Here is a 24,070-nt window from a genome sequence, read left to right as displayed (position 1 = left end):
TCTCCCTCCCTTCCTTCCTTCCACTGTTCCTTCCTTCCCTCCTTTTCTTCTCTCTCTTCTTGGGAGGAACATGTAATTATACCATTAATATTTGGTTTTAAGATTAAATTCCTTATAATGCAGGTATTTAGTGAAAGAATTCGGCTGACCTTCTTACCAGGCATTGTTTTGGTTTTTTGAAGTGTGTCTCTGTACTTCGCCATCCTTGCTATGTATTCAGCCATTCACTCTTAAAGCCAGAAGGCATCTTGGGGCGTGTTTGCTAATCCTAACAATATTTCAGATCTAGAGAGTCACTGGGTTAATTCAAGTCAACATTCTTCACTTGTGTTTTAAAGAGGATGAGGAAGAGGAGCTAGGTTAACATTTTTTTTTAAAGATTTTATTTATTTATTTGACAGAGATAGAGACAGCCAGCGAGAGAGGGAACACAAGCAGGGGGAGTGGGAGAGGAAGAAGCAGGCTCCTAGCGGAGGAGCCTGACGTGGGGCTCGATCCCAGAACGCCGGGATCACGCCTGAGCCGAAAGCAGACGCTTAACCGCTGTGCCCCCCAGGCGCCCCTAGGTTAGCATTTCTATGGCCATCGAAGGAGATACGACAGCAAATGTGTAGTAACAAACAATTCTAACTCAATGCCTTATCTCTACGGAGCCCCTCCCTGCACAGAGAGTTGTGGATGACTCATCCCTAATCCAATTTTCGTTCCAATATCTTGTCAGATACTTAGAGGCATTCAGGTTTTCAGTAGAATCTTGGAATCTTAGATGTCCAATAAGATATGAACTTAGTAAAGATATTTTCATATTAGAAATATTATATATATTAGATTAACCATCTGGCAAAAAAAGCAAGGCCATGTCAAGAACTTTATCAGCTATAGATGTGTCTTTATAGACAAACTGAAAGGAATAACAGATGATGCTCTTTTTTAAAATAATTCCAAATTTTACACTTCCTCTTGGAATCTGGTCATCAGCCGATGATTTACCCAAGTCCTAGCGCGGTATTGAATGAAACCAAACACGCAGGCACCCAAGTGTTCTAGGGTATGGGCCCTATGTTTGTGAGATTCCGGGGTACATCAGGTAGGCAACCTGAACCTGGTGCTAAAAAAAAAAAAAGAAAAGAAAAAAGGAAACCCTGAGGATGCTTGTGCAGCAATACATCGTGCGGACAGGAGGGCGGATAAGAGCAAAGTCGGGTGAGCACACCGCTGCACGGGCAGGCTGTCAATCCCACGGTCCCTGCCGGGGATGGAACTCCCAGGGAAGAAGCATGGCTCTGCACGTAACCGTGGGTGTCTGTCTGTACATATGTGTGTGTCACGTGTGTGTGCCGAACTCTTTAGGAAGTGACCTCGTTTCTTTATTTCATTTGTCATGTCCAATCCGTAAGGTCAGGTAGCGATACTTTATTTGAATTTCTCAATACAAAAGAATAAGGAAACATTTCATTTTAAAACCTGCCCTTATTTTATTTCTTATCCTTGCACTGTCATTCTGCTTCTTGATAACATTACAGTTTCCATGCATTTCTTGCAAAATCACCACACGCTTACAATGCACCCAGATGGCATAGGCAGAACGCAGCTCGAGGCAAGAAAAGCAGAGATTTTTGCAGTTCACAACCTTGACAGTGCTGACAGGGCAAGCTTCCCCGGCAGTTCAACACATCTTTTAAGACCCTTCTCTCATATGATTGTCCATGGGTCTCAAACCATTTCCATGAGTTCTTAGGTGGAGCTAAGAATGTTTCTTTGCTTGTGGGGGTATTCTAAACACATTGAAAAAGTGAGCGTTTTGGTCAGTCACACACAGATACCATCCCTCAGACTGCACCACTCGGCAGAATCTATTAAATTGAATTGCAGTTATGTGTATCTAAACATAAAATGAAATTTTAAAAAAGGAAGTGGCAAAAAGAAACAGATATAAGATAAACAGGAAAGGGCATTGGGTTGGGAGACAGAGAGGTGCTTTTAGACCTAGCACCGTAGCCCAGTAACCTCGCAACCTCTCTGGCCATTGGTGGTGTCGTCAGTTAAATGGCCGCAGAGATGGCAAGGGCTCTTTCCAGCCCTAATGCTTGGTGCGTCTTGGATGTTTAGCTGAGTACTACCAAATGATTACGTAAAAACACAGACACTTGTGGAAGGTCAGGGTTATCTGATCCTGTCGTAAGGCAAGCCCATCTGATGGCTTCTATTACTCCTGCTGCCCCCTGGTTCGTAGACCCAGGACCCTAAGGAAGAGCCAGACTTGGTCACGAAGGCCTTGAGGCGTTGACTCAGCCGCGCAGAGGAGCAGGCAAGTGATAGGTTTTGACATGTCGCTCTTCAGGTTGTTGATCGGGACTTAACCTGAGGTGAGGGATGATCCCTCGGCTGAGCGGGAGGAACTTGAACTCGGGTTATGCCACAGAACTTAGAGGTAGCACTTGGCTGCAAACTGCCATGGGGAAAGTGTGGCTGCTCTGTGAGTACCGGTGAGCGTTTCGCTCTAACGGAACAGCCAGCAGAAACAAACGGATGCCAGTAAAATCAAATGCTAAAATAAATTGTCCTTGCAGAAGTGTTTGGCTCTCTAATAAAGGAAAACAGGATGGCCTTTGGTGGGAACGTTTTTTAAAGAATAATTTCATTAACTGACCCCCTTTGGGAAATAGCAGAAATAGGTAAATAATTGCAAATTCAGTGATTTGTAAAACCAGGAGGCAGTTTCTCTGTTTTCTTTCTAAGAAAATGTGGATGCCTAGTCATCTTTACTATTAGATGTTTGGCCTCGGTTTTGAATCAGACTCCTCATTTATGGGTGATATTTTTTATCAGACACAGCATGAGAGTTCCCTCACCCCTTACAATAGTTCTTGACAAAAGGTAACATAAATCACCCTAAATATTTCTTTTTGATGTTCATGTCAGGGTTTTGTTTTCATTCAGATATGATTTGTTCCGGACCACATCTTCCTTCATCTGCAACGGTTTCTCATTCTCATCTTTTTCTCTGCTCCTTCTCGGCTTCCTTCTTTCTTCGTTCTCCTCTGGAGCCGAGAATAGAATCCAATAGCCCTTCTTGAGCTGGTGGCCTGGTATGGGGGTCAGGACTCAAGATGGCCTAGAGAGAAAGGAGTGTCCCTCCCTTCACCACTCCTCCAACAATTCCCTGCCGCCTCAGCCATAAAATTGCTAATATTCCTAGAGAGGAGGTGGGCATATCTGGTAGAAAATTATATCGAGGGTAAGGAAGGTGGGGGAAGCTTCCTGACATGGGGACACCCTCTTCTCAGGTCATTTGGAATTGTTCATTTGGTAATAATAGTAGTTAGTGTTTGAGAGGCACTTGTCCTCAGCCTTCCACCTGAATTATTCGTGTAATCCTTATGATAGCCCTCGAAGGCTTTGTTATCATCCCTCCTTTCACAGGGGCACACAGAGCCTGGGCATCCTCCCTGAGATGACACGTGATGGGGCGCTGTGCTTGTAGCCAGGCACTTGGAATTTCTACGCTGCGTCGTCTCCACTATCCTGTATTTCACTGGGTTAATACTTTCCTTTTGAGACACAAAGTTATTTCTTTTATGTTCCCCCCCAGGATAGGTATAATGGCAAGTTCTAAAAGTGCCCAGACAGCAGTATCCACGTGCGTCCGGCCTCCCTCTAAGTGGTCTGATATGCGCAGATGTGAGTTAGCACGGTTTAGGGAAATAACACCAGCCCTGCGACAAAGTAGTTCCGATTTCAGTGAGCATGCTATTGTAACTGTAGCCGCCTCAAGTGCGAACTTCTCCGCTAGCTCTTCCATCCACAACTCATGGTGCAACAAAGAATGCGCTCTGCGATCTGCGGCTAATGACATCACTTCCTTCAAAGTCCGTTCAAAGTTGGTCGTGGCACACGTCACTCAGTTCAAACGGCAAAGTGTGTAGTTCTGTTGACTCCTTGTTTCCCACTAGCAAACCACGTGACATTTTGCAAAAACAAATCACAGACAGAGGGAGGTGCCCGCAGAGAAATGCGAAGCGCTAATGCCGAAAGTAGGATTTGCAGTAGCTGACAAGGGGATGTCGGGAGCGCCACCACTTGCCTTTTGAGAGATTCCGGAGATGCATCCGGAGGAACTTAGTGACAGCGAACTTACCCATGTGAACAAGGAAAGTGGTTGCTCCTAAAACGAGGGCAGTGTCCCAGAGGAAGTGACACCGGCATAAAACTTCACATTGAAAGAGCTGTCTTTCATGGCATTGAGAAAGGGCAAACACAAAATGTTGGAAGCCATTCCAAGTTTGGAAAGGAATCCGAAATTCACCAAGGCGTAGGAAAGATGCTCCCCCCATATTGTGTGGTATATGAGCAGAAGAACACAAAACACTGTTCAAACTACTCTTGACAAGTGTTTGCAAATAAATAAAATACTATAATTCTCAATGTTTCTAATGTTTTAAATAAATTATGACATACTAAATACATGCTTTCCTACTATTTTCAATTCCCTATACATCCATAAACCATGGAAAGAGAGTTTTTAATGTTTTGACAAACATTTTTAAAGGCCATTGAACAAACGCAGTAATGTTCTCCGTTGATTATTAAAATGGCTTTGCACATTTCAGCTTGCACAGTGGTTTGTATGGTCTTTTCTGCTACTGTGGAAAATGAGCACTGCCCGTATTTATCTCTGTGTCCAGTGCAATTAGTGGGCAATGAGTCATAGAGTTCAAACTCACATCCAATGCCATGATCACTTCTACTATGTGATTATTCAGTTGTGTTTGCTTAGCACCTTGCCCAGGAAATCCACACTGGTGTTTTTCCTCAATATAGATCCAAGTTAGGTGTTCCCTGCAACTCCTTTCCTCTCTGGGTGCCTTGAGGAGTTAATAGGGCCTTAGAGTTATTACTAAATTGAAATGCTATTTTGGTTTGAATTGATCCTTAATTATAGAATTCAAGGTAGTTCATTATTGCTTCCAGCCTCTGATAAATGCTTACCATTCCCTTCAATTACCTGAACATGCCTCAACCCTCTAATTTAAGGCATTGCAAGAAGAAACAGTATTTAAAAGCATCTGTGATAAAATTATTTTGTATGTCTAAGAATTGTTTTTCCTTACTAACAAGCACACAATAAATAATCTATCTTGAAAAATTTAGATTTGCTATACAGACGAAAAAAACAAACAACAAAAACAATGGGACCTTTGTACTTTCACCTGGTCATTTTCTATTAGTAGCTTTGAAAGAAACTTCATACATTTCTCACAAAGAAGAATGTATCCTCGTAAGGTAGAAACAAGAGATTTTTGTGGCATGAGTTGTAAATCGCTTCTTCTGACTGGAAAGCCGTCTGCAGTCCTGGACAAGCTCATAATTGTACTGCTTTTATGACAGCAATTCGCTGAATGGATCTGGTGAGCCGAACAATCTAATTAATGACTTCCCGGGCTGTTAATTCAGCTGACCTCATTCACATTGGCGAATTCTCAGGCCTCATTTGCACCTCGTCGCTACCACACAGATGTTTCTATAATCCTTTGCAGCTTTTAATAGCTTGGCTTCAGTTTTATGATGAATTCCTCAGGGATTGTGGTGGAATGAAAGGAACTGGAATGTCTTGCTCCTTACTCCCTCCCATCTCTCCTCCCTGTGTTCCGTCCCCGAGCACGCCTCTCCACTCCTTGGTCTGTACCAAAACAGGGAATAAAATAATGCTGGGAAGAACTGCTGAAAAAGGCAATGAAGAGGTAGGAACAACGTGTAGGCGCTTTTCTCAAAGTCAAAATAGGTGGGGCTAATGTCTAACTAAGAGTGATTCTCTGCGCTGACTTTAAGTCACAGGAATACGTGGAAATTACTGGGATAAGTCTAAAGGTACATTACAGTGTTGATGGAACTGATTTAAATTATAAAAGTAGAGAAGCCGCATTATTTGGAAAAGAATGTCTACTCTGATGCAACCAAAATTTTTTTAACTGTAGTTGCTTCCAGATGTTTCATGTATGCCTATTTTATGTCGTTTGAGGAATATGTGCCCTAGATTTTTATCAGCTATTTTCCATGCTGAAGCCCTGGTTCATTGTTATGTTTAGTGAGTGCATCATAGTTTGCCTCACTGTCTCTTTTGTTAAATGTTGTTTCTGTTTTTCACCCAAGTATTATACCAGAGTATAGGTTAAGCTGCTGTAACAAAGGGAGCCCAAAAGGCATGAACTCCAACAAGGTAGTTCAGCTGTCTCCTACCAACATCTGGAGTTAGACAGCTCTTCCTCCTTCACGGATAACACTGTCATCTATTTGTATTAGTTTGATAAAACTGCCATAACTAAGTACTAAACACTGTGTGGCTTAAACAACAGAAATTTATTTCTCACAATTCTGGAGGCTAGAAGCCAGAGATCAAAGTGTCACCGGGTTATTTCTCCTTGACCTGGAAATGGCCGACTTCCCCTTGTCTTCACATTGTCTTTTCTCTGTACATGTCTATGTCCAATTTTCCTCCTCTTACAAGGACACTAGCCAGATTGAATGAGGGTCCACCCTCATGGCATCATCTTAATTACCAAATATAGTGACATTCTGAGGTACTGATGGTTAGGACTTCAGCATATGAATTTGGGGGAGACGCAATTCAGCCCACAACACTGTTCCACTTGAGCGTTCTTCTTATCCACACAGTTGAAGTTGAATTGCCTCCTCATCCATGTTTTCTTCCATTGAAAGGTGAAAGAGAGATGAGCACAAATGACTTCCATTTAAGAAGATTGAACTGGAGAATGTACGCATCACTCCCGCTAGCATCCTGTTGACCTGAACATAGCCAAATGGCCACTCTACATGGGAGTGAAAAGGGTGTGGAATCCACAGTCTCTAGAGGGGAAGCCATGCTTGGATGTAGAATGATCCATTCTGTACACAAGAACTTGAAAACTGATGTCTTGGAATAGAGAGAGAGAGATTTCTTCATCCAGCCCCCACATACCATTCAATCTACCCTTAATTCATTCAGCTCTGAAAACCTCATTATACAATCTCATTGCTTGCTTTTTAGTCACTTTCAAAGCCTTGATCCACTTATTAACTTTTTCTTGTGGGATCAGTGGATGCCTAATGTCAGTGAAGTCATATCTTGGCTCAGATCTTACAGTATTAACCCTGAACTCTGTAGATAAAATGTATGTAGATTTACAATGTGTAGACAGTACAATCTCATCAAAATGTGTCTTCAGTTCTAACTACACTCATTTTTATTATTCAATCATTGGTAGAGACTAGACACTTTTATTTTTTACTAATTTATTTTTTGAGAGAGAGAGTGTGAGCATACGAGCGGAGTTGGGGGTAGGCGAGCAGAGGAAAAGAGAGAGAATCCCAAGCAGGCTTCATGCCCAGCATGGACCTGACATGGGGCTCAGTCTCACCACCCTGAGATCATGACCTGAGCCGAAATCAAGAATTGGACGCTTACCCAAATGAGCCACCCAGGCGCCTGAAGACTAGCCACTTTTTGACAACTTCATGCAATGTTAAAAATTACATCAAGTCTCTTTGTGGTTTCCATTTTTCATGTCACTTTACTGACCTTACTTTTGATCTCTTGATTATTACTGATGTTTTCTGTGTAGCCTTTCAAATTCACTAAGCCATGCTTTTACCGAAAGGCATGTCATGTAGTATATTCAGGAGTTGGAAAAATAACAAGGGGAACAGATCTACATCTCAGCCTTGACTCAGCCACCATCTGCAACCGGTCCTGAATAGGATGGGCATATGAATTACCACCGATTGTGTCCAGACAAGAAAGAGAAACCACACAGTGAGATGTGTCAGGAGAGTGTGAGGTCTGCTTAGGGCCAGCTGCTGGGAGGGGAGCCATCTGGGGTGGTCCCTGAGCTTCCTTCTGCCCCTGCTTGTCTTACTGTGGCACCAACTGACCCCAAGTGACCTGCCTCTTAAGAAAGGGTTCCCAGAGTGTCCAAGGATAGATCAGAGTGGGTGAGGTGAGGATCCCAGATACGTAGAATAACAACAGAGGACAGGCCAGCTTTGACTGAATTGGTCATTTAGCCAAGAAGTGGGCTGGAGGCCTCAGGACGGGAGTCCGCAGTGGACGCAGGGCCCCCAGCCTCAAGAGATGGAGCTATTGCTACTGCCATGAGGCTCTGCTGAAGACCAAAGGCCTGGGTCAGGCACACCCCAGAGAGACTCCAGTAGTGAGGACAGTGGTACTTTTAGGCAGTTAGGTGAGTAAGCTCTGGTCAAGCCTGCAGGAACTAGGGACAAACCTATGAGAAAGCCCCATCTGCTGGTCCTGAGCTCAGGGCCCACACAGACTCTGCACGTCTCCTGGTTCAAGTCTTGAGGTTTTTGTGTGTATGCCCTGCCAGGCATTTCCCAGATGATGAGTGATGTTGAGAATCTTTTCATGTACTAGTTGGCCATTTAGATGTCTTCTTTGGAAAAAAGTCTATGTCTTCTGTCCATTTTTTAATTGGATTTTCTTGTTGTTAATTAGTTGTTTTAATTCTAAAGGTATTTTTTGTAAGGTATTTTGGATAGTAACCCCTTATGTGATATATGATTTGCAAATATTTTCTCCTATTCATTTTGTTGACTGTTTCTTTTGCTGTGCAGAGACTTTTTTTGTTTGATGTAATCCCACTTGTTGATTTTGCTTTTGTTTCTTTAGCTGCTGGTGTCATATCCAAAAAATCATTTCCAAGACCATGTCAAGGAGCTTTCCTCCTGTTTTCTTCTAGAAATTTTATGGTATCAGATTTTAGGTTTAAGTTTTTAATTCATTTGGACTTAATTTTTATAAATAGTCTAAGACAGGGGGTCCAATTTCATTTTTCTATGTGTTGGTATTTGGTTTTCCCAGCACCATTTACTGAAGGCAGTATCCTTTCCCCAATAAGTGTTCTTGGTTCCCTTGTCAAACAATAGTGGACCTTACATGCAGTGGTTTATTTCTGGGCTTTCTACTTTGTTCCATTGGTCTGTGTGTCTGTTTTTTGGCCAGCACAGTAATTAATGTCTTAATTACTATAGCTTTGTAGTATAGTTTGAAATCAGGAAGTGTGATGCCTCTAGCTTTGTTCTTTCTCAGGATTGCTATGACTATTCAGGGTCTTTAATGGTTTCATACAATTTTTTTTTCTATTTCTGTTAAAAGTGAATTTTGGTAGGAATTGCATTCACTCTATAGATGGCTTTGTGTAATATGGACACTTTAACACTATTAATTCTTCCAGTCCATGAACACGGGCTATCATTCCACTTTTCTGTGTGTCCTCTTCAATTTTCTTCATTAAAGTCATATAGCTTCCATCATAAAGATCCTTCATTTCCTTAGTTAAATTTATTCCTGAGTGTTTTATTGTTTTTGATACTGCTGTGAATGGGATAGTTTTCTTTATTTCTTTTTCATTTATTTCATTGTTAGTGTGTAGAAACAAAACTGATTTCTAAATGTGGATTTTATGATTCAGCAACCTCACTTCTGGATATGTATCCAAAGGAAATGAGAACAGGATATCAAAAAGATATCTGTATAATCATATTTATTGTAGCATTATTCACAATAGCCAAGATATGGAAACAAAAGTATCAGTCAGTGTATGAAGGGGTAAAGAAGATGTGGTATCTATATTCAATTGAATATTTTCAGCCATGAGATAGAAGAAAATCCTGCCATTTGTGACAACATGGATGGACCTTGAGGGCATTATGGTTCATGAGATAAGTCAAACAAAGACAAATGCTGTGTGGTATTATTTATATGTGGAATCTGAAAAAGCTGAACTTGTAGAAGCAGAGTAGAATGGTAGTTACCAGGGGTTGGGGGGTGGGGGAACAGGGAAGATGTCAAAGGGTACAAATTGGCAACTAGAAAGTGAATAAGTTCTGGAGCTCTAATACACAGCATAGTGATTATGGCCAACAATGTCGTATTATATGTTTCAAAATTGCTAAAAAAACTAGCTCTTAAATATTTTCCCACAAAAAAGAAATTATAATTATGTGGGGAGATAGAGGTGTTAAATAAAGCTGGATGGTAATCATATTGTAATATATAAATATATCATATCACCAGGTTATACATTTTAAGCTTAAGCAATGTTTTATGTAAATTATATCTCAATTAAAGACTTAAAAAAATGCAGTGTGAGGGATCTAGGTTCAAGCTGGGACACAGTAGGTACTGGGGCGTGGGTAGGGTCTTTCCCTCCTAGTGTTTTTGTTTGCTCTCTGCTCATCAATGCTCTGCTTGCTCTTCGGAGCCTCCTGTGGGGTCCTGTGTGCACCCTCCCGTGGATAGGCTGGGAGAGCAATGGGGCCAAGTGCCCTCCTGGAGCTAAGTTTCTATACCCTCTAGGCTGCAGAGGGATGACACAGAACCAACAGCAGTTCGCTGAACTACTGGAAAGAACAATTTTCACGAGAGTCTGTGCTTAAACGTGGAAAGGAATGTGTGGATGGGGAGAGGATGGTCCTAGGGAGGGAGGGAAAGGGAACCCTTAGGCCAACTGCCCTGGACAGTAGGGAGAAGAGATGGCCCAGTTCCTGGGCTAATTCATCCATCTATCTTACAACATGCTCTTCTCTTAAACTACACCAAGTGTGGTCTACATCAGCCTTGCAGGGGTCACAACAGCTGAGCCCATCTCCTGCCAGTGATTTTCTTCCTGGCCCACGATTCCCAGCACTGTAGAGTCAGAGGGGCTTCTCTGGCCCCTCACAACAGCCCTTTGCAAACAGAGTTGAGGAGCACAGTGGAAAGGGAAGGAGCCTCCCTTGGCCCTCTCAGGAATTCCTCGAGGCCAGAGCGAGGCTGAGGCTGGGATGCAGGAGGGTTTGGAGCAGTGGTATGTGACGGGCATTGTGATAGGCACTCGAGGCATGGCAGTGATCTGAAGAGGCAAAGTCCTAAGCCACAGGTAACTTATATCTGGTGGGAGAAGACAGGTAATAAACAAACACGTACATATCCATGTGATATGTTAGGCAGTGTTTGCTGTTACAATGATAAAACAAGATAAGGGAGGTTAGAGAATTATAGAGTAAGGTCGCTTAAAAAGGTTGTTCAGGGAAGGCGCACTGCTCACCTGAACAAAGTGAGGGAGACAACCGTGTGGATATATGGAAGAGGAAGGGTCCACACACACGGAGCAGCAAGTGTGGCGGCCTTGGGGATCAGCATGCTACTGGCTGTCATGAGCTGCCAGAAGGCCGTTGTAATGGGCACAGAGTAAATAAGGGGAAGGAGTGTGGGGAATAAAGTCAAAGAGGCAGCAGCAGGGGTGCCACATCATGGAGGCTGTGGGAAGAAATTTGGATTTCACATGAAGTGCAGTGGAAAGCTATGAGAGGATTTGGGGCAAAGAAATGACATTTGACTTGCATTTTAACAGGATCACTCTGGCTACTGATGGCAAATAGACCTTAGAGAGGTTAGGATATAAATAGGGTACCTGTTAAGAGCTATTGTAATTATCCAAGTAAGAAATTATCCAAGATGGGGTGTGGGCCAGCACGGTAATGGGTGAAGGTGTTAACAGGTGGTTAGATGGTAGATATAATTTAAAGGAACAGTTGGAAGGATTGGCTGAATGATTAGATATAAAAGAAAGAGAAGAATCAATTATGACTCTACGAGTTTTCAAATAAGCAAGAGTGCAGTTGCCAGTTCTAGAATCCTTTTGAGATGAATCTGAACAGATGCATTTTACCTAAGTGTGTGTATATAGGGTAGAGAGTGGACAGAGAGAGAGAGAAGGGGCTCTTTCCAGGTGAGAAACAGCAGATCAAAGGCAAAAAGCTAAAATTGCAAAAGGTCTTTTGTACCCATAGTAGGCTCACCATTGTTGAACAAGGGAATTAAGACAGTGTAAATTGTGCCTCGAGTAGCTGGAGGCTTACCTGGCATTCTTCAAAGCATCTCTACTTGACATGAAATCCCTCCCACAACAAAAGGGACTCTATAATTTGGGACTCTCTCTGGTCAGAATTACTCTTCAAAATTCTAACCCAGTAGTCAAAAGATGAGGACAAAGGGGTGTAGAATTATTATAGAAGCCCAGTACCATTTTCAAGAAACTGCTAGATGTGGAACTCAAACCTGTGGAATGCTTTTAAAGCAGCTTTTAATCTCTATTTTCTCTTCTTTTACTATAGTCACTTCCAGATGGCTTGTGTATGCTCAGTATTTCACTTTTGAAATCTGAGAGTTACCTTGTCACTCCATGCTCTTTGTATATTTTGTCCAATCTTTCTAAAAAGATTATGACTTGCAGTCAGGCTGACTTAGGTTTGAATCCTAGTTCTGTTGCATAAAACAATTATGATCTTAGGCAAATCACTTCACCTCTCTGAGACTTGATTTTATCATCTGAAAAACTGAGATAATAATGGCTATCTTATGAAGTTGTTATGAAGATTAAATGAAATAATCACCTCACATGAGCTAATGAATGTGACTTGCTGAGCACAGTGCCTGGCAGAAGACAGTCTGTGTGTGTGTGTATGTGTGTGTGTATGTGTGTGTGTGTGTGTGTGTGTGTGTACACACATGACTCACCTCCCTCTCCATGCTTACTTCGGTACTAATCCAGAAATATGTAACTTTGCATTGCGGTTACCACCCTGTCCCTCATTGCTTTTTTGGCCTCGACTCTCTTCTGCTCTTCACCCAAAACTCCTATGAATCCACTTTAAAGCACTCATGCTTATCCCCACCTTCTCCAGGCTCCTACAGCCGGTCCCGTCTGCCTTGTTCACTTTGCTCTTAATCCTATACTGCCTTCACTTCTCCTCACTTGTGGTCGACTGAACTGTACGCCTCTGTAAGGTGAGCTTCTTGTCCTACATTTCTTCTGTCGCTCCATCCCACAGCAGGTCTCAGCCTTCTTAGTCATACCATGGCTCAGCTGTGTGATCATCCTTGGTACTTATAAATCTCTAATGTGACTCTTACATTACAGAAGTAATTCCTTAAAGTTGCCTTAGTGGGAACAAAAGCTGCCACTCAAGGTAGCATCAAACATATTATTAACCTACAACAATCCAGATCCAGTACTAATACATCCATTGAGTCATTCGTTGATTTACTTAACACATATTTCTCATTCCGCATACCTTCAAGGTACTAGGGATATAGCCGTGCACAAGGGTGAACTTCCTGCTCTCATGGAATTTATATTCTCCAGATTACATGTTAAAGTAAGCTGCTGCTTCTTCTTTTTTAATGCTTCAAGCTTTTATTTAAATTCTAGCTAGTTAACATATAGTGTAATACTAGTTTCAGGAGTAGAATTTAGTGATTCATCACTTACAGGTAACACCCAGTGCTCATCACAAGTGCCCTTCTTAATGTCCATCACCCATTGAGCTCATCCCTCTGCTCACCTCCCCTCCAGCAACCCTCAGTGTGTTCTCTATAGTTAAGAGTCTTTTTTATGGTGTGCCTTCCTCTTTTTTTGTTTTTCTTTTCCCTTTGTTCATCTGCTTTGATTTAAAGTAACCTTCTTTTGGAGGTGATTTTGGCACTATTTACTCCCAAGTATGTGTTCCACAAGATGGGAAAGTAAGAGTATTGCCAGTTTATAAGGAAATGGTACTATCTTTGAAGTAGATCCCTTATAGAGAACTATTAATCTGTGATATTGTAAAACAAACAAAATGAAAGAAGTTAAAGTGACTCCCCACCATCTCAGTGTTCAGTGTTAATCATTTAGTTCGATGGTGTGTGTCTTAGTTCAGGCTTCTATAACAAATCACCACAGACTGGGCAGCTTCAATAATAAGCATTTATTTCTTATAGTTCTGAATGCTGGAAATCCAAGATCCCAGTGCCAACAATAGTCAGATTCTGATGAGGCCCCTCTTCTGGGTTACAGACAGCTAACTTCTCATTGTATCCTCATATAATGCAAAGAATGAGAGAGCTCTATGGGGTCTCTTTAATAAAAGCATTAATCCCATTCCTGAGGGCTCCACCCTCATGACCTAATAAACTCCCCAAAGCCACACCTCCTAATACCATCACATCCTAGGTTAGCATTTCAACGTACAGATTTTGGAGGGACAAACATTCAGTTCATAATAATATGGCCAATCTGACTCTAAATACCAGTTTTTTATGGTAGATGATTATAAGGTAACCCCCAAAAGTCCAGCTTTACGATAAGGGAGGACCTAACGCTTTAACCCAGAGATGATTTCTTCCAATCATTTTTTTTAAAGATTTTTTTATTTATTTGAGAGAGAGAGGTAGTGAGCAGGAGGGGGAGAGGAAGAGGAAGAGAGACTCTGAAGCCGACTCCATGCTCAGCACAGAGCCTGATGCAGGGCTGGATCTCACGACCCTGAGATCATGACCTGAGCCAAAACCAAGAGTCAGACACTTAACCAAGTGAGTCACCCAGGCTCCCCTCTTCCAATCATTTTTTTAAAGCAGATGGGAATTTGCAAAAGTCTCTGTTAGAGAGACTGCTACAAACACCGTGGTCATAGTGCCTCTACAGGTCATTTAGTAAAACAGGTAGTCATGGTCACTATGCGATCCTTATCAGTGAGCCAGCTACCCCCACTGTGGCTCACCTCACACTTATATTTTGCTCATTGTAAAGTCTAGGTCTTTGAAATCAGGTCAGCTTTAAAGACGTTCTTTGTAGAAGAATGTATTTGGCAATGGAGCAATCTACCTTCACAGAGGAGTTAAAAGTTGAAGCACAGAAAGGACATCCACAGGAACAAGAGAAGGGCCGGTGCCTCTGGAAATCTTGCTGCTTCTTTTACACCTAACGATGAGATTTTCTTTTCTAGTTGTTTCTCAGGGCTCCATACCAAAGTACAAATATCTCTGGAAGGAGATTTTATCTCCTAGTATCTTGTGTTGATGATGGCAGGCTACCGACATCGAGGCCGTGCCGAGAGATTGGAGAACACTGCAAACAGCCTATCTAGTTTACAGATTTCTCACTGTATGATAGGAATGTTCAGTGGTTTGAGGAAAAAGGACTGGGGGGAATGAGAGGAGTACGTGATGATTATGTTTCTTCTCAAGAAGTAATGAAAGGGAGATAGTGTTAGTCTTTTTGGTAGAGTACTAGAAAAACACATGGCGGTAATCCTCACTCCCGCCTGCTGAAATGGAAACTGGCACTGGTAGCTGATGCCATCCGTGGTCAGGAAGGAGGTTCCATGGATGGGTCATAGACAGAGTTCACAGAAAGCAATTTCAGGTTTTCACTTGGTGGTTGATTTGCCATTTGGCTCCATTGAACGCGTTCTGAGTGGCATGAGCAGTATCCATGGTATTCACGTCTATGAGGCAGGTAGCTGGATATGTGGAGACTTGATTTAATGTAAGGAGAAAAGTAAAGGGAAAAATAAAAGGCTTAACCACCTTGCACACACAGATAGCACAGTGAATAGGTGAGGGATGCACGTATAAGTGCAACTTACACAGCTAATGAAGCCAGCACAGTCCATCAAGAAATGTGGATCAGAGTTTCACTCTTTTACTCCATCAGGGCATTAATCCTATCTGCCCCGTTACTGCCCCAAAGGGTGCTGAGTTAATGAATGTCCTCATATATGTAGAAATCTTGTAGAAACCCCAGAATCGGGCAACCAGATAAATGCAAGAGGACACATAGTCGATTGCCTTTGGGGTATCTGATTCCTTGTTGCGTTGCAAGAGTTCAGCGGTGAGCCATTCATTCGCCAAGGAGCCCTTTACTCTCTCCGGCTCATCGTGCTCTTGACTGTCATTTTTCTGTCAACCATATGAGAAAGTGGAGTGGTTTCCATATGACCTCCTGAGTCATACTATTTCTCCAGTGCTGTGCCAGTCAGGTTTTTCTGGTTCTTATTCACGTACTTCATTTTCCTGAAGCTTGTCTCCCCTTCATTACAGTGGATGTGTTTGAGAGGTCGTGTCTCAATGGCCTGTATTCAGAAGCATGGGAAAATCCTCCAAGCGTTTAATTCAGACAATTACACATGTATACTAGAAGGCTGAAATTCATGTGAGAAAAACAGGAAATTTTGATCTGCCATTTTGCCACACCTAAGGAATCATTCCTTTTCCTTTTGGGGAGGGAAGTTGGTTTTAAAAATTCGTTGTAGCCTTGTTGCAAGTCTGACATGGGTCGTGGAGTACTTCCTTAGAAGTGGCAGAGAACTGGACAAAATACAAAGAGAAATACAACAATATTACAGGGACTTGAGACATGAGTTCCTCATCCTCCACCCAAAACTACATTTATAAAACACAAATGTTTTCTTTGACTCTGCCAGAATAGACAACTTCCAAGCCATACCAGCAAAATCAGTTGTTAGGTACATCTGGAAATTCCGTTATTTGGAAACTTTGGAGTAGTAGATACCAGTAGTAGAAATTCACTATTGCCAAAGAATCATTGAGTCTTCCTAACAAAGTATCTTAGGCGAGAGTTTGGATTATTAAGTCCAGACCCTAGGAACCTGGGAATATGAAGTTTCCAGAGGAAATAATGACATAGAACATACCAACCATTGATACCCTCTCATGAAGCATGGTTTGCTGGTACCAAAGATTAATGGTCACATATGTTTTCTTTCATTCTCACCTAAGTTGCTAAAAGACATTTTGATGTCTCTTATGTTGCTGTTAGTATCCTTCATGAGTGATCTTTCCACACCTTGTGATCACATGTCACCCCTGGATTTTTTTGAGACACATAGACCGGACACCTCATTTCTTCCATCATCCCTGTCATCACCTCAAATTTTAAACATGAAATAACCTAATAACCTCTGCTCTGTACTTCTTGTTCTAATCCTGATCTTGAAACGTGGTTGTCTTCAAGTAAGAATAATGGAAAAGATATCAAGCCACGCCCATCTGAATTCTTTACTTTAGAAATCAGAAGCTAGTAACCAAAAAAAAAAAAAAAAAAAAAGTAATCATCTACAGAGTGGTAAAAAGGGAACATGACAGATTAGCTTCCAGATTTCAGGGTAAAAAAGACTTTCTTGGGTAGTAATTTCATAACATTCAAGGACCTGGAACTTTGTGAAAATACAACATGAATTTCTCCGTCATTTTCTGAAAATTATTAAGTAGTATACATTTTTCACTCCCAGGTTCTCATTTTGCAAAACTGGCTATTCCTACAGATAGAGATAGCCAAGTTTATTTACAAAAGACTTTCTTAAAAGTGTATTCACCAGGACACTATAACTACAGCTGCCATCACCCAACCTAAATGTCCTGCCCCCTCCCCTGGGGGTCATGTAGCGCACGGCCACTCCCCCCTCCATCTTGTTCTATTCTTTTCCTCACGTACTTTGGTCATAATGAACTTCTGTCAGCTCCTGTGTTACCTTGAACTCATTGTCAGATCGAACCTCCTTTGCTTTTACCTTTTCCTCATGTCTGCATTGTATTCTGTCCTTTATCTTAGCCCTCTAACATCCATCAGATCTGAAAGCTTTTCTGGAACTTTGCACATCTTTCCCTGATGCCCATATCTGATTGCTGAGGGCCTTGAGTCGCTCACACAAGAACCAGAATTTATTACCATCTTAGCACATACCTTATGTTCTCACTTTTTTTTCTCCCTTTCCTCTGCCCCAGATGATGAACTCATTTCATGAGAGAAGTATGCCAACACAAAACAGACAGTTTCCCCGTTTGATCTTATCTTGCCCCAGAATACGTATATTTCCCCCCCAAATTTTAGAAATACTTTAACCATTGCTCTTAGGTTAATATCCAGAATTGTTAACATTATCTTCTGGGCTCTACACAAGCAGGACCCTTCCCCTTCATTCCTGCACAGACCTTGTTCCCCCTACCAAGACACTGGCTACTCCCCACCTCTTCATTTCACATGGAAAAGTTGGATTTATCCTTCATGTTTCTGGGCTTGGCCTAGACAAACACCACCGATGTATGCGGGGCTCGAGGAGGGCCTCCTCACATTCACACGTGTGGCACATTCATAGCCCGAGTTCAATTGTCCTTTGGGCGACTATCTTTTCAATATGCACCTCCTAGCTACACTATCAGCTCCAAGGGACAGTGGCTCTGGCTGTCGTCCTCAAGAAACATTTGTGGTGAATCGATCTGAGCCAAACTGGAGCCAGTGTGGGAACAATGAATAAGTTAGGAAAATATGCAAGGGTTAGGAAATAACACCATACCCGGGTAGAGGGCCAGATCCTAAAAGACCTTAATTGCCACAAGTATAAACAGTTTCTACTTTATCCCGAAGACAGTGAAGATTCATCAGATATTTCAAAGCTGAAGTGATCTAATAATCTGTGTTTGAGAGAATGAATCTGGCGGGAGGTTAGAGATTTCATCTCTAAGCCAAAAAACTATTATAGTAGATTATTAAAACAACAACAACAACAACAACAACCCGACTAGGTATTTCTTCCATCCCCTGTGTGCATCCCTTTGGCAATATGGCTTTGCCGTTCTTCTTATCCCAAGTCTTTCAAGGTGAGTTTGACCACGTGACTTGCTTTGACCGATGGGGCATTAGCGACTGTGACTCAAGCATTTGCATGCTGGGGTTTGCCTGGGGCCTGACTGGGAAACCAGAAATCCCCAAGCGAGGTAGCTTAATGAAGCAGTGAATTTCAACCATGTCTTAAACTTCCTCTTCGCTGCTGTTGACACGAATAACCCCCTCCCCCTCACACCACCACTGTTAGGAATCTCACTTTAGCAAATGATTCTCAGCAGTGTGCACTAGAATCTTGAGGGGGGGGGAGGAGGCCTATGTCGTGTGACTACATTTCTCAGGAGGCTGGTTCCAGCATATGTTACGGCTGCAAATTGAAAATCACTCTGCTAAGTTTCATGGATGGGTGAGTGAACAGTTAACTCAGCCTGGGGAGTTAATGGGCGCCACGAAGGAAGTGACATGTAGCCAGATCTGTGAAGAAGAATAAATATTCATCAGGTGGAAAAGTGCAGGAAAGGTATGTCAAACAAAGAGTAGAATTGCAAAGGCAAGTCTCGCATCCCAAATGACTGATTTTAAATGGTCATCTCTTTTCATTCTGTACAACTGAACATGCCCTCTGATATTCTAGGTCATGCTGGCAGAACCCTATCACCCCCAAGGAAACCTACAGAATTCACTTTGCAGTGTCTACAGTTTATAGAGAGGTCATTGAAATAAGTTGTCATGATAATCGTTGCCTTTCCTCAAGATAATCTTTATTCTCAGAAACCTGCTCCAAGCATGACCAAGTCATTTTCCTCTGAATCTCATTCCCCGGAGCAGGTTCCATGCAGATAACAATAGGATCTGTGACCATTGTTTTATCTGCGTTCACAGTCAGTTTCAATAACTCTAGAATCATGTTAACTTCATGATTGAATCTCTTCCTGATTGTGCAATCCCTGTTCACGGTCCTCTCATAAAAATCCTGATATCGATCAAAAGCTAATGCATGTCCCCCACTTTTTGAAAGTTCATGGTGCCGCTTTACTTTTACCAAAAACAACAAAACAAAACAACAAAACAAAACCTACATTAGTATCTGTTTTCTCTAAGTGAAAGAAATCCAATGAGGATTTTCGCTTTTCTGAAAAAAAAAAAAGAAAGAAAGAAACAAAAGGTGCAAAGCAAAAAGCATTCAGCATTTGCTTGGCAGGGAGCATTGGAGAGGCGGTGTGCACCCCGAGCGGAGAGAGGGGCCCCGTTGCGCTCCTTCCCCGGGAACTGCACTCAGCATCTCACCATGTAGCCGCCAGAGCTGTGAACGGGGTCTGGGAGCATCTATGCTTAGCCCCATTTATTCTGTGCATCTGTTAGCGAGAGATGTCCTCAGATGTCAGAAAAGCCAAAGAGGTTATTTTTTAGGTCTGGGCATGCTCAACATTTTTTCCATATAAATTAATGGTATATGCTTCTTAGCTTACACCATTTTGGCTTATGGAAGGTTTCCTAGGACTGCTTTACTTTTGGATAGCAGGGGGATCTCTGTACCTGGTTCTCATCCATACAGAATTTTTGGCATTTTCCTTAACAGATACACATACTCCCTCAGACCTTAACGCGGAGTAAGTCTCCGAAGGAAATGATTGCCTTCAAGTGCTTCTGTAATTCATTTCAGTAGAGCATACAGAACACTTTCCCCACACATAATAGGATTAATCTTTAAAAGCATCATCTTCTACAAGCAGGTGCAAACCTTTGTCTGCCCTCAGGGAAAGACCAGCCAATGAGAGATTATTCTGGTGACGTAATGCTCGTTAACTTACTCTCTTGCAGACACGATGGGGGAAGACGCGCTTCGGAGCAGCAGACGTATTGGATTTAACTCTTTCTCACATGACTAATTTTAGCTCACAAGCCACTTCTGACACTTCATAAACATGTCACGTAGGACAGCCCTGAGGTAGTTATGCAAAATCATGAGACGAGAGAATTTCTTTTGAGCACTGGCACCTGTACCCACTGGCATTTGCCAATGATAATTCCCTACCTTTCTTGAGACATCAGTACTTCTATACCCTGGTTCTTATGTGAATCGACGATACATAAACTCTAGCCAGCAGCAGATAAACTTATATTTCTTTCTCAGATATAGATTTTCATGAAAATCAAATCAAAAGGGATAGAGACCTTCTATGTTTTTTTTTTCCCATCAAACTCATAATGGTTGACCTCTCATGACTGTGTACAAACTTAATTTTCATATTCATCCACTTTATTTCAAAGATTAAAAAAACTTGAAAACAGTATTTGAATAGCCAGGTACGTTCATAGTGATATAATCTGCTTAGTGAGTAATGGACGGGGCGCCGCTGATGCAGCTGAATGCTTACGAATGTCCAGAGAAGCCCTAGCGGGGCCGGGTGGCGGCCCACTACCCATCACGTAGTGCACTTCTCTGAACAGTGGGCAAGACAAGATAAACGTGGGTTACTTCCTACCAGGCAAGTGTGCAAAAAAGCAGACACAAGCTACAGATATCAGGCAGGTGTGATCTCGTGCAACAGCTCTTCCCCATCCCTCTCCCTCCACCCCAAACCTCACTTTTTTGAGCCAAAGAATGCAATAGTAAGCATATTGTGAACACATAATTTGGAAGAGGAGTGTCATGATCCCTGAGCAGACCAGTGGTTTATCTGATCTGACGCCCAGGAAGAAAGCAACTCAGACCGCTCAGCCAGCTGTGTAATTCGAAGTGCTGGATGGAATTCAGAGATGATGAGCTGTGAGTACTCAGAGTAAAAATGTAGGAAAGTCCCTTTATTAGAACTTTCCTCCTTGTTTCTTTTTTCAGACTCTCCTCCAAACCCTTGAGAAAAATGAGTTAATTTTTGGCACATGAGACTTTCTTGGGACTTTTCTACTTATTCAGGTCATGGTAATACTGTTGCATTGGGATGGGGTGGAATTCTGGAGCCGTAGAATGCTTCAAACCCGGCTCTAAATAGCGTCTCTATCATATAAGGGAGTGGTAAGTCACTCTCACTTCAGGGAGACACACTTTCTCCATCTATTAAAATGAAATAATAATTCCATAGGAATTACTAAAATAATATTTATAAAGTTCTTGGCAGATAGCAGGTATTCAATTGATTCACTTGACTATGATTATTTCTATTTTTTATACATGCATAATTCCAAGCCACTTTACCTTTCAAAGTTGAAAACCACATTATATAAAATGACTATTTACCCACAGCAGATTCCCTAACATGGTGAATTTTATCTACCTTTTGATTGTGAAATGAACCATTTTGTTTTCCATTAAAGATTTAATTTGTACATATCATTCAGTAGTCTTTTATTTTTAGCCATTAATATTTCAGAGTCAGTACTTCATGAATACATGATTTTAAATATTATCAGAATAAAGAGTAGTAGCATAATACATTTTTCTAGAGATCCATTGATATTTTAAGGGCATGGCTTTTCCAATTCTATATTAAAGGTCCTGGAAGGGACTGGTAAATTAGTAGCTTGAGGTTTTCAGTAAATTAACTTGAACTAAATTGTTTGTATCCACTGACACATTCCTGCAAATTGACTTTAGATTTTAAATTTCAAGGGCTTGGGACACCTGGGTGGCTCAGTTGGTTAAGCGTCTGCCTTCAGTTCAGGTCATGATCCCAGGGTCCTGGGATCTAGTCCCACATCAGGCCCCTTGCTCGGCAGGGAGCCTATTTCTCCCTCTGCCTGCCACTCCTGTTTGTGGGTTCTCTCTCTCTCTCTGACAAATTAATAAAGAAAATCTTTAAAAAATAAAAAAAATAAATAAATTTCAAGGGCTATTTAGTTCACTTTATCCGAATTTACTGAATGCCTGACCTATATGTGGAGAGACCCTTAGATTAAACCCAGTGGTGACAGCACCAGCTGTGAAGGCTGGGCTGCTACCATCCAGCTGCTTGAGCCTAGTGAAGGGGCAGACAGCACAGGGTGTTAATTTCCATAACAGAGTTATGTATAAAGTTACTGGAAACACAGGTGATGGGGCTTTTAATTCAACATTGAAGCGGTGAGGGGCGCCTGGGTGGCTCAGTCGTTAAGCGTCTGCTTTCAGCTCAGGGCGTGATCCCGGGGTCCTGGGATCGAGCCCCGCATCGGGCTCCTTGCTCTGCTGGGAGCCTGCTTCTTCCTCTCCCACTCCCCCTGCTTGTGTTCCCTCTCTTGCTGGCTGTCTCTCTCTGTCAAATAAATAAATAAATCTTAAAAAAAAAAATCCAAAAAACAAAGAAAAAAACATTGAAGGGGTGAGTTTTTGAGAAAAATTATAGCCAGGTAACATTTTATTGGCTTTTAAAGAATAATAAGGAGATTCTTATCTGGATAAAGTAGAAGAGTATTCCAGGTGGAAGGACTCGCTGGAGCAAAGGAGGAAAGGGTTGGTAATTCATAGCTCTCTGTGAAATGGCTATTGACCTAGCCTAGTGTTTGACATTGGATGGGAGTGCGGCGAGGGAAAGGGAACGTTCATGTGTAGAGGGGCTGTTTGGGAAACTAATCTATTACTTTCCAAATCATAAGTATTTGTATCTTGTCTTTGTTACATACCATGAGAAAATTGACAATACACACTAGCTGGATTTTTTTCTTTTTTGTGATGTCTTTAAGCCTATTTGGATGTAAGTAAAAGAATACTATTCCTGGGGCGCCTGGGTGGTTCAGTCGTTGAGCGTCTGCCTTTGGCTCAGGGCATGATCCCAGGGTCCTGGGATCGAGCCCCACATCGGGCTCCTCCGCTATGAGCCTGCTTCTTCCTCTCCCACTCCCCCTGCTTGTGTTCCCTCTCTCGCTGCCGTCTCTCTCTCTGTGTCAAATGAATAAAAAAAATAAATAAATAAATAAAAAATACTATTCCTTTGCTCTTCCTCTGATTAAAAAAAAAAATTCTAATGTACTAGTAAACTTCAAATAAAGTAAGTGTAAATTTTACAAACCCTACTTTGAGAAGGCAATATAAATTGTACAAAAATAATACCTGAGGGGGCGCCTGGGTGGCACAGCAGTTAAGTGCCTGCCTTCGGCTCAGGGCGTGATCCCGGCGTTATGGGATTGAGCCCCACATCAGGCTCCTCTGCTATGAGCCTGCTTCTTCCTCTCCCACTCCCCCTGCTTGTGTTCCCTCTCTCACTGGCTGTCTCTATCTCTGTCAAATAAATAAATAAAATCTTTAAAAAAAAATAATACCTGAGATCTAGAAAATGTCTGTTCGTTTTGATTCCTATAGAAGCATACATGAGCAAACTTGTAAAGGGCCATACGTCTAAGTACCACGTGACTAATAATATCAGAGTATGCGTTAAAGTAGTATTGTCTATGCTAACTTTGTGAAAGAGTTATCTGGGAAAACTTCATTGTTCATATTCACACAGCGAAGCAAAAAACCAGCAGGTCAGAGCATGGGGCCATTCACGTGTAATAATGTGGGTGTGAAAACATTCTTAAATAAAACTTGCTGAAAGTTCTCGGTCATTTTCTTTGAGTCTATTCACTGCATAAGAAGTCTACATACCTTAGAACAGGACTATGTGTATATGCTTAGTAATTCAAATATGTTTGGTGATTTT

The 24,070-nt window shown here is 41.9% G+C and overlaps 1 protein-coding gene across 4 annotated transcripts in view; it reads left to right on the top strand.

The window, feature by feature from the left end:
* Positions 1–24,070, top strand: part of MTHFD2L (methylenetetrahydrofolate dehydrogenase (NADP+ dependent) 2 like) — a 107,393-nt gene that overhangs the window by 80,911 nt on the left and 2,412 nt on the right. The window contains exon 7 of one of the 4 annotated variants that reach the window (XR_005833463.1): positions 20,280–21,228. The exons of 2 other annotated variants lie outside the window; for them this stretch is intronic. Coding sequence is in view for 1 of the 2 variants with exons in the window: in XM_040625179.1 (XP_040481113.1) it covers positions 20,280–20,347 (68 nt within the window). In the remaining variant the exon portion in view is untranslated. Of the gene's footprint in view, positions 1–20,279; positions 21,761–24,070 lie in introns of those variants that run through there. One more of the 4 variants, XM_040625179.1, reaches the window with a different exon arrangement.

Source organism: Ursus maritimus, unplaced genomic scaffold (genome assembly GCF_017311325.1).
Source record: "Ursus maritimus isolate PB19 unplaced genomic scaffold, ASM1731132v1 scaffold_8, whole genome shotgun sequence".
In the NCBI taxonomy this organism is placed as follows: Eukaryota; Metazoa; Chordata; class Mammalia; order Carnivora; family Ursidae; genus Ursus; species Ursus maritimus.
This window is presented reverse-complemented; position numbering and strand designations above follow the sequence as displayed.